This window comes from Porites lutea, chromosome 7 (genome assembly GCF_958299795.1).
Source record: "Porites lutea chromosome 7, jaPorLute2.1, whole genome shotgun sequence".
Lineage (NCBI taxonomy): Eukaryota > Metazoa > Cnidaria > Anthozoa > Scleractinia > Poritidae > Porites > Porites lutea.
In genome coordinates, this window is record NC_133207.1 from 17,813,184 (window position 1) to 17,830,148 (window position 16,965).

The 16,965-nt window shown below is 38.0% G+C and overlaps 1 protein-coding gene across 1 annotated transcript; it reads right to left on the reverse strand.

The window, feature by feature from the left end:
* Window positions 1-1,399: 1,399 nt before the first annotated feature.
* Window positions 1,400-16,920, reverse strand: LOC140944023 (uncharacterized). The gene is made up of 6 exons (XM_073393129.1): window positions 16,787-16,920; window positions 13,791-14,218; window positions 11,570-11,614; window positions 3,582-3,757; window positions 2,470-2,806; window positions 1,400-1,817 (listed from the first exon to the last, which is right to left on the reverse strand). Coding segments are annotated over exons 1-6 (1,032 nt in total). The 5' UTR covers window positions 16,789-16,920; the 3' UTR covers window positions 1,400-1,773.
* Between the last annotated feature and the right edge of the window lie 45 nt (window positions 16,921-16,965).

Consider the following 16,965-nt stretch of genomic DNA (forward strand, 5'->3'; position numbering starts at 1 on the left):
AGTAACAATTAGCTTAATAGCTAACTAATAACAATCCGGAAGAAAAGCATTGATTGTCATGATATATGTGAAGCAGGGAAGTCAGTAGTGTCCCTTTTAAGTTCCTTTGGTTTCTTTTAAACCCGTTCAACTTTTTTCCCTAATATCTATCCTCTACTCCAGTCTGCGTACAGAAAACAGCACAGTATAGAAACTGCTCTTTCAAAAGTAATGAATGATATACTACTGAAAATGAACTCACATCATGTTACTCTACTAGTTATGTTGGATTTGAGCGCAGCCTTTGATACTGTTAATCATAAGATTTTGCTTGAAAGGATACAGCACGACATTGGCATTTCCGGAGTACCCCTGCCATGGTTTAAGTCATACTTGTCTAATAGAAGTCAATGGATTGCAGTTCAGGGAGCGTTATTTCGGCTTTTTGATCTCGATTGTGGCGTTGCCCAAGGTTCCTGCCTCGGTCCATTGCTCTACGTCATCTATGCATCAAAGTTGTTCAACATCATTGAGCAACATCTTCCTGACGCGCACTGCTACGCTGACGATTCTCAGTTATATCTAAGCTTTAGACCAGCTAATGGATTGTAATCTCAGACTGATGCCATTCACGCAATGGAAAAATGTATAGAGGACGTACGGCGCTAGATGGTTAGCGATGGTCTATTACTGAATGATGAGAAGGAGGAATTTCTGCTAATTAGGACTCCTCAACAACTGAGCAAAGTCGAACCGCTCCCTCTAAGAGTTGGAATAATGGATATAGAACCAGTGAATTGCGTGAGATATCTTGGTGCTTGCTTTGATTCGATGTTGTCTATAGAAACTCATATCAACAAAGTATGCAGTTCTGGATTTTATTATCTGCATAACCTCAGAAGGATTAGAAAATTCCTGTCACAAGACTGTCTAGTAACTCTTATCCATGCGTTTGTCACAAGTCGGCTGGACCACTGCAATAGTCTCATGTATGGCCCCCCGCAGTGTCAAATTTCAAAATTACAGAGTGCAGAACGCTGCTGCTCGCGTTGCTCTTGACCTTTGTAAATTCTGCCATATAACTCCTGCACTGCGACAACTTCACTGGCTACCTGTCGTAAAGCGAATTCAATTCAAGATCCTGCTTCTCACTTTCAAGGCTATTTAATTTACGGTCTCTCTCCTCCCTACATCAGTGAACTTATAACTGTCAAACCCAAATTTACTTACGGTCTCCGCTCAAACAACAGTACTCTGCTGCTACCTCCTACACAAAATGCTAATCAGAATGCTGCCTACACAGCTGCCTACACTTGGTGCTCGCTCCTTTGCTGCTTCTGCCCCTGCCCTTTCGAACAAACTGCCTGCTGATATTAGAAATGTTGCTTCCTTAAATAGTTTTAAGAAATCAATCAAGACCTTTCTTTTTAACGAATCACTTTAAATTTTATTTTTTACTTTTTCTCCATTCAATAATGTGTTTAATTTTATATGAAATTTTTGTTACGCGCTTTTGATCACATCTGGAAAGAGCGCTATAGAAATTTTTAATTTATTATTTATTTATCATGTACAAACTTAGCTGCGTGTTTGGTAAAAAAGGGAGAAAAAGAAAGAAAGAAGAAAAATGAACGTCAGGCTTTTTCGGTCTTGTTAACAACTCGTTATTCACTTTCGTTGCATCGAGGCTCAACGAATACAAGCAATAGAAAGCTAAACCCACAACTACACCTCCCCAGTTTTAAACTTCTTCAGCCTCGAGATTTCACTTGGTAGGCGCACGTCCTTGTTGCCTCAGCGCAAGTAGACTGCCATAACATCTGCCACTCCAACATTGCCTGAAATAAAAATAAATAAATACATAAAATAAATATTTTGTTATGACATTTTCCGTTGGCCTAGGCGGCCACTCTTGAACCAGTCTAAAAATAAATACGCGGTTTATATATATAAAGTTTTGACAGCGTGTGAATCTTTAAATGACACAGGAATAACTACAGAGCGAGCAAGAAACGGAAGGATCTATACCTCTTTGTTGGCGGGAAAAATAGTGGGTGGGTGTTGAGCTGAAATGGAGAGGAGGGGGGGGGGGGGGGGAGAGGAAAGAAGACAAGGGGACTTCATTATCTTCTTTCACCTCATTGCATACTCGCTATAAACATACTCTCTAAACGGCTTCCCAGAATTAATGACGACTACCATGGTTCAAGGAAATACGTAAAGACAGCGGCGCACAAAAAATGCACCTGCAGTACAGGGTATTTGATCAGGTAACAACAACTTCCCAGCCTTGCTATAACAAATGTATGGATACAAGAAAGGATAATTTTCATCTAGATATTGGGGAGTATTAAAAACGGTTTGAACGTTTGGCTTTAGGGCCACTATCACCTCCCTTCGCCTTCAGCACCCATTTCCAGTGTCCTTGCATGACATGGGCAAAGAATATAACAGGAGTTGTCTGTTTGTTTGCTTGTATTTTCTACTCACTGTAAGCGTTCCAGTTGGTGTAAACAGGTTTCTTGCTGTACAGTATAACATTCTTGGTAGGCAAGAAACGAGTCTCCCAACTGCAGATATGTCCAGTGACGACCATCATCCACCCATTATCAACTGAACATCCCCCATAGTTCCTGTTGATAAAGAAGCGACGACCATGTGTTGGCTCTCCAGCTATAGAAAAGTAGTTCTTTGGCTGACTTCTGAGATCAAACCAGGAGCTCTGACTCAGTCTGGAAATTGAAAACCAGTTGAGTTTGTCTGATCCCTTGGCGTTGAATTTCGACTCCTTCATCAGCTTTCCTCCTTCATACAGGACAACTCTTGCCTTCAAAAAATCACACACAAACGGCAACAATTATTGCCAAGACTTGCGTGGTGCAATCTGACTGCAGCAAGTCTACAAAGCTATATATAGCTACATTAATCTATGATAAAGCAGGATTTTTACTCAACGTTAGATTACTAACATTACTGTGTAGTTTTAGTGTGGGATAATAATTTATGAAACATACACAAGAATATTTAAGAAAGTTCAGTAATAAGTTAATTCGAAATAATTCCATCCTAATTATTCTAAGGAATTTCCGAAAATTGCTGAGAATAGCTGGGTTGCTAACCAATTAACTGACTTGCTGAGACTAGAAAGTCCTAAGAACTTCATTCCTCATTACTGAAATCACAGATGGGAATAGACCTCGGTAGCTTGTATGTTTTGTTTTCCCAATGTAGGTCATTTGATAATACATCAGAGAACTGTTTCTTTCAGATTTTGTCTTACTCACGTGCATATTTACGCATAATTTATAAAAAGACAAAAGGTCAAATTCTCCTATGACCTTCAATGAGAAGGTCAGTATTACATATACATGTAAATGTAAAGGTCAGGTCTGACTTTACCAGGAAATTCACACCTTTAATGCAAATTCAGGAAAAAGGCCTACATTAAATGTTTTGATTTATTGCGTCAAAGATTAGACAGGTAAGCAGGAACTAAAAAAAAATTGCTAAATGTTAAACCCCCAAAACCTTTCACTAGTTAATAATGCAAAAAATCAAACACTATGCTCATACTCATGACTTATATTTATTAGTGAGACTACCTCTGATGCTCCAAAATTTTTCCATTTTAAAACGATCCTATTTTTGTAGTGGTCGAAGTGTCTGTTAGTGACTTCAAGAGCTGCAAACACTTTCTCAGAGGACGTCTGACCAGAGGTGTATGAACTATAAGCGTTTTTATCCACTCCAGCCACAGCCTTAAACACCATGGTCCAGCCTAGGAGTAGTGGAGAATATTGAAAAATAGAAACAAAGTACTGAACTTTTACCCGTTCCTGATAGTGGCAATTTAAATGTTTCAATGTGAAAGCAAGTGCTTGCATAATAGAAGTGTGTGAAGGAGGTTAAAAGAGCCTTGTTTAAAAAGTCGAACTTGAATGGAGAATAAGATTACAGGGAATTAGAGCAAAAATATAAAATCATTCCTCGTGAAGCGAAGCGGGGGCAGTACTGTAAGGCCCTCGCACATGCGAGGTTTATTATTTTGGCGGACTTGGCATATCGCGCGTCGAACACACGTTATCGCTTAGCGAGGCAGAAACTCAAGTTGGCTATATTTCTATTTATAATTTAGTATATACACACTCAGTGATCTTGGTAATTCAAGCAATCTGATTGGTTAGCTATCTCGGACTATGACGTTTTAGTAAAATCCAACTAGTGATCTATTATCAACGCTGCGTTCTGATTGGTTGAGCTACTACTAGGCTATGTGTTATAGCCCCCTAGTAGCGAAAAGCGCGGGATTTTTGGCGGCAAAAAAGGATTAAAGTATAACATTAGGCAAAGAACATTGGAGATAAACAACGCTCACCTTGATCGTAGCCGCTGTTGACAGCATTTGCAAGAAGCGACAAAGAAAACTGTCTCATTCACGGTCAGTTAACAGAAACAAATAAAGCTCTACTTTTCTTCTCAGAATTGGGTAGTAATTTTAATTTTCGGCGTTTTTTTTAAACCGTTGATGCTAAAGCTTACAAAACTCGATACAAAAGATTAAAACTATCATTTGCCATGTTTGAAGATACTGTAAAGATCTAACTTTTGCGCATCCACTGTTTACGGCTTCGTGTTCACGCATGAATTCACCCGTCAATCAAACTAATCGTTTTTTAATGGTTTCCTTTCTGATTCTGTTGAGATCACTTCGTGTGAATATACTAAAACAATTATTCACCTCAGGCACAGATAATATTTTTGAATAATCCCAACAACAACAATATTAATTTCGCCTTCGGCCAATAATTGTTACATATCCCTTGGTGTCTGCAGTTACCTAGCAACAAAGCCACGAGTAAACAAAACCACGACTAAACGTTTTTCGGCCTTTTTAGCGGTCAAGAAATGATTTTAAAGATGAATTTCGATAGCAGAATTTCTTTAAAGAGAAAATGAAAGTGATTTAAACCATTCGCTTCAAAATAAACCCGGGCATCGAGGTAAGAGAACACTTATTTTGTGTCCATTCTTCAGGGCGCCCTCATCTATGAAGGCTAAACTTTTTTCATTAATAAAAACCTGGATTTCAATAACCACTGAGGGAAATAATTGACTATTAAATAAATGTACAAGTGCAAAAGTCACGCGAGCAAATGTTCCTTGACTGCTGAGGTAAAAATGTCCTTTGAATGAAACTATTGTTTAGCCATTGATGTAAAGGGAAGTTTTAAACCAGAGAGTCAGGAACATACAGACATAACACTTTGATCATTGATGGCCAGTAATGTCTTTATAGATGGTTTTCACAGTGACGTCATCAAATTGTAAAGAAAAAATAGCGAGGTTTTATGAATTCTTATTTACACTAGGTTGAAGATAAACAAACAATAAATTTTTGCACAAGTTTCCATTCCCGTAGCATGTTTCTTTTCGAAAGTACAGCAATTTGAGCTTCCGAGTTTTCACAGTGCGTGACACCAAAATAGGAATGCTCACCTCATTGAAAAAAGTGTCTCCTCTTGATTTTCTGTAGTATAACCATTTCAAGTATTAGAATATATGTTTATGCATACGTATGCTGGTTCTCGAGCGAAAAGAAATAAAAATGCACTTTTATTTGAGTGTCAATGTATTTAGCACGAAAGTACTAATTGGGGACACTATATTTTACGTCTTCAACTGGAGACGGGACCGCCATTTTACGTATGGTCATCCGAGCCATGCGAAGGTCTAGCCTGTTGCAGTGCAAAGGGAGTACCTTCATTTCTCGGTTATTTTAAGACCCTGAGTATTGGTCCTGCCCCAGGAATCAAACCCGCGACCTCCCGCTCTGCAGTTAACACGCTCTACCGACTGAGCTAACACTGACGCGGTTTATAAAAGAGAGAAAAGAGCTTTTATAGAAAAAGTGAACTCCCCGTCATATTGGTGCACCAAAACTGTACACCAATATGGCGTCTCCATACAAAGCTCTACAAAGGTGCGTGAAACATTTCGGCAAATAACTCAGAAACTGTGGGCCACAAAGACCTGAGACTTGGCAAATTGTTTATCTAGTAGTCTTTTATAACATTTCATTTTCTTGGCTTCTTCCACTGGACGGTTTCCAATTTATTTTTTTGTTGCGTGACAGTGAAAACGATCTATAATGCATGTCTTTTGGAGTGTAAATTAAAGATCCCCACTGTCAGGTGTTTTAGGTGGATGCTCTCAAGAGGCTCATATAATGTGGACAGTGAATCTGCGGCCATTAATTATTATACGTATGTGCAGAATTTCGCACAGCTATAGACAGCTATCAGCAACTGTCTTTCGATGTTAGCATATCTCTGGGTCGTAGCCAGGACTTTTTCAGAGGTACGCACAATTCTCCAAATCGCTTTGCACTTCCCCCGCCCCCCTCTCCAAAAAAACTTCCTTGATTAAAGACGTGGTTACGTTGTAAGCCTAAGAGTTTTTTTCTGCATATGAAATGACATTAGCAACTTATACTTTGTCGGGTGTTTGGGTCCATTGACTGATGCACGTCAATCATCTATCATACAATAAGGCTACACACTCATGTTTCCGGATTAGTCACTTTATTTCGTTATTGGGTTCGTTTCGTCGTTTTCAAGAAGATATAGCGCGTGAATCCGAATTGAAAAGGTGCCGATTTGGTCAAGTCTCAATAGATTTTGAATCCGAAATCTAAAGTAAATCTCATGCCTGGTAAATTAGCAATGTTTTGTAGAGTAAACAATTTGTTCAACTTATCCGGATACTTTTCCGCATTTGATCATTCGAGTTTGTAGTAAAGCCAAAATGGAACTGCCACTTTCATGAATATAGGGCGCCTTAGCAACGAAGACGGCGAGGGCAACCAAAACATCCCTAGCTATAGCTCAACTCTCTTAAAATGGCAGATATGTAGGTGAACTTCCTTATGGAATCTTGGGGACCGCACCCAAGCTCGGACTCAGAGAAGTAACTGAATTTGTCCCTGTGTTTAATTCCTCCAAACAACCACGCAAAAGGAAATTTACGGTTGTGTTTGTACAGGTTGTAAAGATTAAGCGCGCAGGAAGTGCAAAATTTGTTGTTTTTCATTAACCTGAGATCAGGCCCAATTTGAGCGGTTCTCATACATTCTCTCTAACGGCTACCGCTGAAATTGGGCCTGATACAAACTCTCTCACGTTTGTGCTCCTTACGGCCAGATTTTGGCCGTAACGCTGATTGGCTGTTAGAACAATGCCACAAGATCTGATTGGCTGTCGGAAACGCCGGAAGTTGAAAGCTCTTATTCCCCGCGAGGTCGTTTTCGTGAATGGTCCGCCGTCGGCGAAGAGAAGGATCGATTTTTTTTTCTTTTTTTTTTTCTTTATTCTTTTGCACAAGCACTACTACATCTATACTAATAAAATACTACTACAAGTACACAAAATACACTTCCTACTATACATAATGGCTGACACAAAGACTGTTTAGGTACAATTACTACTATAAAATAGGATATAAGTTTTTTTTGCATTTTAATTCTGACTACCACGGCAGAATAGCTGAAACTTTTCCCATTTACTTTCCTGATCGGCAACTTTGTTATTTGAATTCATAAGTTTCTTTTCTAACTGATGAACATAACTGACTTTATTTAAAAAAAATTGTAAAGGAAGGATAAGTACATTTGTTACGACATTCATAAATATGTTGCTTCGCTAAGACTAACATGTGATTAATAAACAAGTAGTCTTCTTTCCTTTGCCAAAATCCAAAAAGTATATCGCTGTCTGAAAGGTCTCTTAAGGATATGTTTAATTGATTACTCCAAGTAATAAAGTCCGACCAGAAGCTCTTAGTACAGGAACATATAATTAACAAATGCTCAAGGGATTCGCTCTCTTGTTTACAAAATGTACATAATGGTGAATATGCTAGACCAATTTTATGAAGAAAATAATTTGTTGTCAAGTACCTGTTTAAAATTCTATACTGGAATTCTCTGGATTTGGTGTCTATGAGAACATTAAAAGGCAATTTATAAATATCGTGCCAATCAAGCAGATCAAGGCATATATCAGGAAACTGTTCTTCAAATCTCGCTTGTGCAGTTGGTCTGGTTTCATATCCTGCTCTAATTTCAGAATAAACATTCTTGGAAAGGACGCTCTCGATCTGTACGGCCTGGTTTTTAAGATAGAGTTTAACTTGATCATACAAAAAAAAAAAATACCACTTTTGGGTCCGCAAGATGTCAAGGATTTTCGCAAGGATCGATTTTGCTGTCTTTTTTATTGTTTTATGGTCTTATGGTAGGAAAATATGCCTTAATATGTGCCATGGAAATTAAGAAAATTCATATGGTTGTTCATATCTTCTCAGGATTTGCTTTATTTACGGAAAGTGAGTGTATCGCGGAGTTGAATCCCTCTGCAAGTTGTTGACTGCTAACAAGGTGCCTTTTGATTAACAGAAAAAAGCTATTTTTTAAGTCAGCCAGTCTGCATTTTTCCCACGCGTGAAAAATTTGCATACTAGAAAAACAAGCAACGGAAGTAATTTTGGTTGGCTGATTCAGCAAATGTCAATCAATCAAAAAAGTGGGCGGCAGACGTTTCGTAGAAGGTTTGTATCAGGCTCTCTTTTCGTTTCACCATGCCCGCCGGAATGTATATTTACAAAGCCAAAAGAAAATAGAGCCTGATCTCAGGTTAGTTTTTCATTTGCTTATTGGGCTCATTGCCGTCGCCGTCACCGTCGCTTTCGTCGTTGCTCCCAGGATTTATCGATGTGCGTAAACGGTTAGGAATCCGAACACGTTTTTAGTAACAACGCCTGCCATCTTTTCGCTAGATATACAGGTATATGTTTTTCAAGATTCGGTCCATTAATGAATTAATTCGTTTCTCTGAAAACCGACATTTGGGTGGAGAGAAAAAAAAGTCCGTTGTTTTAGAAAAAAAATATATTTCAAAGAAACAGACAGAGTTGAATGAATTAAGGCAAACTGTGCTCTTAAAATAATTATCTTAAGATATTTTGCTTTCTTTTTAGAATTTACTTTTTATTTTGTATTATTTATTCATTAGGGGTGGACCATTTGATTTTTGATGGGGGGGTTGCAGGATTTCTAGACTGCTAGATATTTTTTTTATTGCTCCAGCCCTGCAGGATTTTTTTTTTAATCTCCCTGTCCTTGCATGATATTTTTTTTAATGGAAATTTAAAACACAAATTTTGAAGTTTAATAACTTGACCATCACCAGCCACCAGCCAAATCTGATTGCCTGAAAACTGCAGAATGAGTGCTCTGCACATGCTCAAAAATTGGGACCAGCCAGGGGTATCAATTCCAGGTGCTGACCAAAAGGATTGCACCCTCTGGAGATGAGAGTGTTGCAAATAGCTATTAAAGCTTTGCACCTTACATTTAAATTTGGCTAGATATGCAGATGTACAGGATGTTGAAGACAACCTTGTTCATTAATATAAAGAAAATTTTAAACTGTTATTATTCTTAAGGCTCAATTGTGCCAGCTTGTGGTTTATCAAAGACATTGTTAAATAAACATTTGTCACTGCAGTTGTCAATAGGTGAGAAAATCAGATTGGTAGTTGACCCCTTTGAATCATCTTTTATATAGGTACATGATCTATAAAATTACAATATTTCAATGCCTAAATAATTAAAACAATTACGTTTTAATTTATGTGCTACAGACTGTTTACTATTATTTTCTTGGCTTGAAAATAGGCAATGAACACAAAAGTAATAGAACTCTGCAAAAACACGAATGACCCAGAGGGAAAAAATGCTCTTCCATCTATTTGATCGTCTTTTGTCTCATGCACATATCCAGCGCATCCGTTTCACATTCTTTGTATATTTTGAACCCTGCACCAATTAAATGTGGCCTGCCTTTACTCTTGTTTGTCCCATTTCCTTTTCTATAAAGTAAATCTTATTTTGTTACAAAAATACCTGCACGTGACAACTGTTAGGGTGGGAATCTGAATGCATGAATATCTTTGAATCATAATATCCTTCTAGATCAGAGGGTTCACTTTAATAGGAAATCTAATTGGTAAATCATGCGTCGCGCTTGCAAAATACTAATTCACGCATCAAAAAATGTGATGCCCAGTCCTGTATCATGTGACTCACAGCTACTTTTGCGGCCGTCACGCATCACGCAAAATCCTTTGCCACGCCCAGGTTAAGGCTGCTCGATTTTTTTTTCCTTCTTAAGAATTCTGCAAGAAATTTTTTTTTAACCAGAAACATATGCTCGATATTTTTTTGGGATTTGCACAATCCCCCCATCAAAAATCAAATGGTCCACCCCTTATATATCTTTTTTCGTGCACGAGTTTTTCAGGTACGCACGTGCGTACCGTGCGTACAGGTAGCTACGCCCCTGTACCTAATGCCTTTCTGTAAGGGCTTTAATGGCTAAGACAACTGAATGTTTGCAATCTTGTATCATGAGTTCAACGCCGTCATTTTGTCATGCAAGGCCATCAACTTGAAGAAACGTCTATTTCTTTGGATCAACGTAATAACGCCCGAGAGTGAATTTGCTGCAAATAGAGTCCTTGATCTTATTGAAGGCCTCTTGATGTGCTGGGTACCATTTGAATCAGTTTTCCTCTTTCAAAAGCTAATAATTAAGAGCATGGAATATTTTAATGTACTCAAGTTAGGGTAAGAAATTTAAGGAACCATGCAGTTTGTCACCTTAGTAAGGTTTGAAGTTCTTGAGGGTTGGCAGGCAGGGGGTATATCCTGGAAGGGCTGCGACTTTTGTAGACCATTTTTCACAAAGAATAGGTAAGTTTAATTGAAGCCCGGTGTCTTTGCACCGTTTCATGTCACTCCATTGCGCCCTCTTCACCACATCTTTAGAATGTGTGAACTACAGTGGTCTGGAAGAAATTTTAAGATATTTGGGACTCCTTGTGCTTGAATCTATATTTCCCAAATGGAGAGTTAAACGTGTCGCAGTAGCTGCAGATTCTTTGTCCAGGACTACATTACAGTACCCACAACATGCATTAACTATAGAGAATACTTAATAGCAGCCAGTTATAGAAGGATCTCCTCTGGGGTTAAAATGGCATGATGTTCTCTCGGAAAGGCTTCCTTTAGGTCTTAAGGGCCCAGACAGAGCCTCCATTTTCTGTTCTGCTCGTGTTGGTACACAAGGCTACTAACTCATTTTGTGGGTTCACTTAATTCCTTGATCTCTGAAACAAAAGGCCCGGCGGCATGTATCCTTTCCGGGGACGCTATAGCAATAAGGAAATGGTTGAAATTTTGCAACTCTTTGGGCTGCAGCTAGACCATAAAACCATATGGCGAGGGTTCATTACCTTGGTATTAAACCTCAATTTCAGGGAAAAAAGCAAATGTTTTTCTGAGTTCTGTTCCTCTAATGTTTCAGAGGCTGGAAATTTTAAGGTGTGTACTCTGATTCCAAAAACAATCGAAATTTCATTATAATGTTTAACAAGTTTTCAAGAACTTTCAGATCTCTAATTTAAGGTAATTCATAGGTAAACAACTTGTATGTTTTAAATAATCGATGACCGTGAACACACTTGTACTAACCTCCAGCAACCATATCACAGTAAACTGGAAAAGATGTTTCCTTATCTGCAAATAAACAGAGGATCAAAAACTGTTAATGATTTTTCATACCATTTTGCAGTCATGTAATTTTCACTGTCTTGTGTATTAGTTATGCATGATTGCGCTGCCAGTTTCTCGAGACAAAACATTGTAGAAATACTTTCCTTTCACCTCTGGGGAGTGTATTATGGCAGATCTGAAGGAGGGGCAAGAGATGGGTATGCAGCCCACCACCTCAGGGCTCTACAGAGCTGGCCCACCAACCGGTCCAGGACTGGAGCTGCCACAGGAGTGGACTTTACTATGAAAGTGGTGATGGCTTTTTATTACAACAATTTTTGGGGGTTTGTTACCATTTACAGTATCACGCTGGGGTCAAACCACCCCCCAAATTGCTCATAACGTGTCGCAAATTTTTGTTAATTTACAATAACTTTGTTGGCTCTAACTCCTTCCTTACCAAACTTAGCCTGAAAGTACAAAATATTGAGCCAATCAAGTTGGTATATATTTTGACATCAAAATGTCAAAATATGATGTCACAATTGCTGACGTCATTCATAACTAAATTTTAAACTTTAGAATCTTCCTATCTGTTATACCAACTTTGAAAGAACTATTCAAGGGGAGCTGAAAGCTGAAAAAATTTTTCCAATATCTCAAAATGAGCTCAGAAATAACATTTTGTGGATGAATTCATACTGTAAAAAAGGAGTACCCCCCTTGTAAAATGAGTCTAAATTTAAACGTTTTATTGTCCTGTCACCACTGCTATTTAATTTAAACATGAACATTATTGTCGAAAGCTAAAGGAAAAAGAAACTGTTGAAAATTATTAACTGCACAAAAATTAAGAAAACAGTTCTGTGACGTCATAAATGCCATGTGATCATTTTTGTTTTGCCCAAATTAGCGATTGAGTCAAAAAACGAAAATCTAAAATGATACGATTTTGAGCAACTATAAAAACTTTACATCAAAAAAAAAGTACCAGAAAATCAGCTTATTTTGCCAAAAAATGTAAAAACTAAATCAAAGGGTTCGTTTTTTAAGGAAAGTATGGTTCTGGTGGTGAAATACAATATCTTTAAAGTCCCATAACTCGGCTTCTACATGTCGTAGCGAGAAAAGGTTTTCAGCGTTTTACTCCCCCTCTAATTCTCTTTCAGATGATATAAACAAAACCGTAAGATTACCTGTTCAACATGCAATCAAAGTCAATTTGCCAAATTTGGTCAAGAAATAAAAAGAAATAAGAAAGATATGTAAATTTACATACCCCATATCCACCCCAAGGGGTCATTGGAAATTCTAAAGGGGAGGGCGGGTCTTGAAGGCCAAGATTTTTAAGCAAGAGTATGAAGCTAAACTGGAATTTCCAGAGGCAGTTTCCAGGGCATTCAAACCGAAAAAACATCCATGGGGGGCAACATGGATATTTTCTGGAATGATACATTGCAAACATTTTGATATGTTTAGTGCCACAAACTATAAAACTGTCGTCACAAAAAGTGGTAGCAGTCACTTATATACTTATGTTTAGATCAACTGTGCAACCACAGATTTTTGGCTAAGAAATTTTCTGTGTTTTGGAGGTGTTTGCCGATGGGGTGTGGTCAATCAGGAGGGGTGGCCCCACATGGAGGTTGTATTGTTAATTAAAAGTACATTTTTATTTCGTATTAGTTTTACAAAATGCAATGCTGTTTTAGAATTCACTGGAACATGCAGAAATAGATGGGTGTCTTAATTCACAACAAAGTCCCCTAAGATCCCTAAACGGGTGAGGACAATCACGGAGCCCCTAAATTTATCCATGGCCTTCCTCAACAAAAGCATGCATGTAATGCAAAAATGATCATAATTATTATCAATCATAGGAACAGGGAGATCGAGTCACTTTAGATTTTACAAGTGCTAAACAGAAACACAAAACTGTGTATCAAAATTAACATACTATTTAGCTAAGTGGAAACATCCAACTGGTGATCATGATTGGCTGCCAAAACAATAGTTAATTCCCTCTGGGGAAGTTTGAGATTTTACAGATTGACAATATATTCAATAATTGTTATCAATTAGTTTGGACACTCCTTGTTTTTGAGTAATTGGGTCTTATTAATTAAGGGTCTTAGTGGTCCAAGTTGTCACAACACGCTTCATATATATGGACAGGGTAAAAAATGTAAACAAATATTACCACTCAATCTTATCCAATAGATGCCATTTTGTTTGCCATTTTTGGTCTTGATATCTTTGCATGAGAAACCTGGCTTAGCTTTTGATCCATAAGGAACACGTACATTGGGAGCTTTTGATCTATAAGGAACATTGGGAGCTTTTGATCTATAAGAAACATTGGGAGTAGTGGAAGATTCATTCACGTACTGCAGGGCTTTCCATTCATTTCCAGTGCAGACAAACAATCTACCATCAGTGAACTTCAATTGACCAGCTCTTTTGGGTTGGCAGCTGTTATTGTGATGGCCATCAAGGAGTTTGCCATAGCTGTACCTGTCACCACAGTTGCAGTTGCAGGTATGGGTATTAGAAGCACCTGTTACACACGATATGATACCACTAAAAATAAGGCAAAGCCTGGTCAGGTGATGTATGTTTGTAAAATGCCTGTGTGAAAAAAAAAAGCAGAAATATAGGAGTTTAAACATATTTGAGTTATCATGCAGAGCTGCCTACTTCAGGTTAGCTCGGGTATATGAGTGCCAGTCTATAACTCCCAGGTTCAAACACTGGCTGGACCACCAACCAGTGTCTTTCAAAAACAGCCATAATATATATAATTCTCGCTGTGTTAGATCAAATCTCATACAAGAGGATTACATCAATGCCTGCCTCAAACACTGGTAAACAATTGGCCTTAAATCCTTGTCTCCATCATGCATCCATCTCTCATTAGTAAATTTGAAATAAGCTTAAGGGGATGCAAAGCCTGAACCTGGCTACAACTATTGTTTAAAAGACTAGACGAAGTATAAGACTCGTACCCAGCCGCTATTTATGTGTTTTGGGGGTGAGAGAATTGGGGGTTAGGTTAAGCCGCGTGCAGGGTGTCATAGAAAGGGACGCACGCCTCAACCTAACCCCCAATCTTCTCTCACCCCGAAAATACATGCATAGTGACTGCATGGGTACGAGTCTGGAGAAGTATACCTGGTGGTGTAATCTTTACAACTGTAACTCTACATCTTATTACAAAAAATAATATTATATGATAAACAAAGCTCGCTTTATATATCCGTTAAACTGATTATTAACTCACCGTTAATATTTTAATGTATAGTATGAAGAGGACAATATACTATCGTCCCCTCATCCTCTCATCTCTGACACACCCTCCAACTTGAGATGTATTAAAGTTTAGGTCAGTGGTATATAACAGGGCCCACGGAGCAGTTTCCCATGTGTGTGTGTGTGGGGGGGATCCACCTCTTTTGAAGTGTAGTTGGAAGGGGGGGGCCGGGGGGGGTTGTGGGGTTGTGGACTTTAAAAATGGTTTACCTGGTGCCGACTCAACATTTTTTAATACAGTTAGAACTCGATTAATCATTTTTTTTAAAACTAGAAAGGAATATAAGTAACAAAAAAAGTGTAACCATGCACAGCAGCATCATAATTTTTGCATGTTTCATTTAGTTCTAAAGTTTGTCCGTTCTCTCCTTGAAGCTGTTATATTAGAGCCTTTCTTTAGTCATTGTTGAACAGAGCCATGTTCTTAAACCTTCTAGCTGCCAAAAAGGACCTTTTCCTGCTGTGACAGTTACAGGATTTACCAGCAGAAGCTTGCAGATCGTGATAATTTCATTTATCATGCTTTGCTGAGGTAATTCCTGAAACTTCTTTATGTTGTCTACAATGTCATCGAGGTTTGTTTTAAGAAATCATAGCTCTGTGCAGATTTAAGAACCTTAATAAAAAAGACTCTATTGTTTGAGTATATACTACATCACCTGGCTCAGGAGAAAATGCAGAAGTCTACGACTAAGTGCAGTTTTGTCGTTTTGAGGCCGGCTTACCATATGATATAGGATTGAAATGGACCAATCATAAATTTGGATGCTTTGGCGAGGTCTGCTAGTCTAATATTCTTTTTAAATATTCCATTAAAGATTCCTTTTATTTGAAAATGTGAATTTCATAATTTTATTAATATTATTTTCTCAAAAAGTGTGTGTGTGTGTGTGGGGGGGGGGGGGGGGGGGGGACCTGTGCGGGCCCTGTGTAATCACAGTGCTATTTTTTGAAATTCGTGAAAGGGATTCTTACAGACTGCTGTGACCAAACGAATATGGGGACCCGCAGGTTTTGTTTCCAAATTTGAGTTTCTATTATAAGACATAAGCTTTTAAAACAATCAATAGGTAAGTTAACTGACAAAAATCTCACTGAAGATTCCATTTCAGAGGAATGACCTTAAGAGCACTTTCATAATCACATCATAACTCCATAAAAGATTATGGTGTTATTGAAATTAATACTGAGGATGAAACTGACGAAACACTCATTTTAGTAACCCTCGAAGAAGACTCGAGAATATATTACTATTAGAAGCTTCGAAAAGTGCCACCGAGGTCCACGATGATCAGGGGCACCTAACGACTGTTTTCTGTAAAATATATATTCATATCTGTTCGAAGAAGCAAATATTGCCTAAAATTTTCTATTACTTGAGGACGGCTAAAAATTTCCAGATAACCGTTCCATTCATGTACAATTTTTGAAGTTTATCTAATAAATTCCCTACGATTTTCCCTACGATTTTTCTTTTTCATTCTACTTCCCAAGTTATTAGTTAGGCTATTTTTCGTAGAAAAAAAGGAAATCTAAAATTTTCGGATTCAAATGTTATGGAGGAAGGAATTAGAAAATGTCTCATCTTTGTAATGCGTCAAATTTCATCAAAAATTTTCGGGAAAATAATAATCAAGCAGCGTAGGATGACCGAACAGCTACAAATTTTACAGCGCCACTTAGAATGCTTTTCTAAATATGTAAAAGTACTCTGGATAGCCTAAAAAGTGTTTTCAATGTATTTAGGAGGAGATCGTCGTTGGGTGCCCTTGGACGTTGAAATTAGAAGCACGTAAAGCTAAGGGTTTTGTGTTCAAAACTTTTCGTACAGCCCGTTTTATTAAGCTTACATTTCACGTTAAAAACGGATTAGCTTTCAATACTTACATTACAGCAGGAAACTCTCTTCAGAATATTCTCCAGAGACAATCGCGAGAGCAAACGTCTAGCACACTGAAGAAGTAAAAACTTTGCCATTATCTCTCTAGAAAAAAGCCTCCTCTTCCTCATCAACATGAAAATTTTCCAGTCAAATCTTCCATTCACTGTTGAATTCACTGTCACGC

Excerpts from the sequence above, each read along its gene's own strand:
- LOC140944023 (XM_073393129.1), bottom strand. Across the intron at positions 11,615-13,790 it reads CTATTGGATAAGATTGAGTG|ATAAGGAAACATCTTTTCCA; the intron begins GTAATATTTGTT and ends GTTTATTTGCAG. Across the intron at positions 3,758-11,569 it reads CTGTGATATGGTTGCTGGAG|GCTGGACCATGGTGTTTAAG; the intron begins GTTAGTACAAGT and ends CACTACTCCTAG.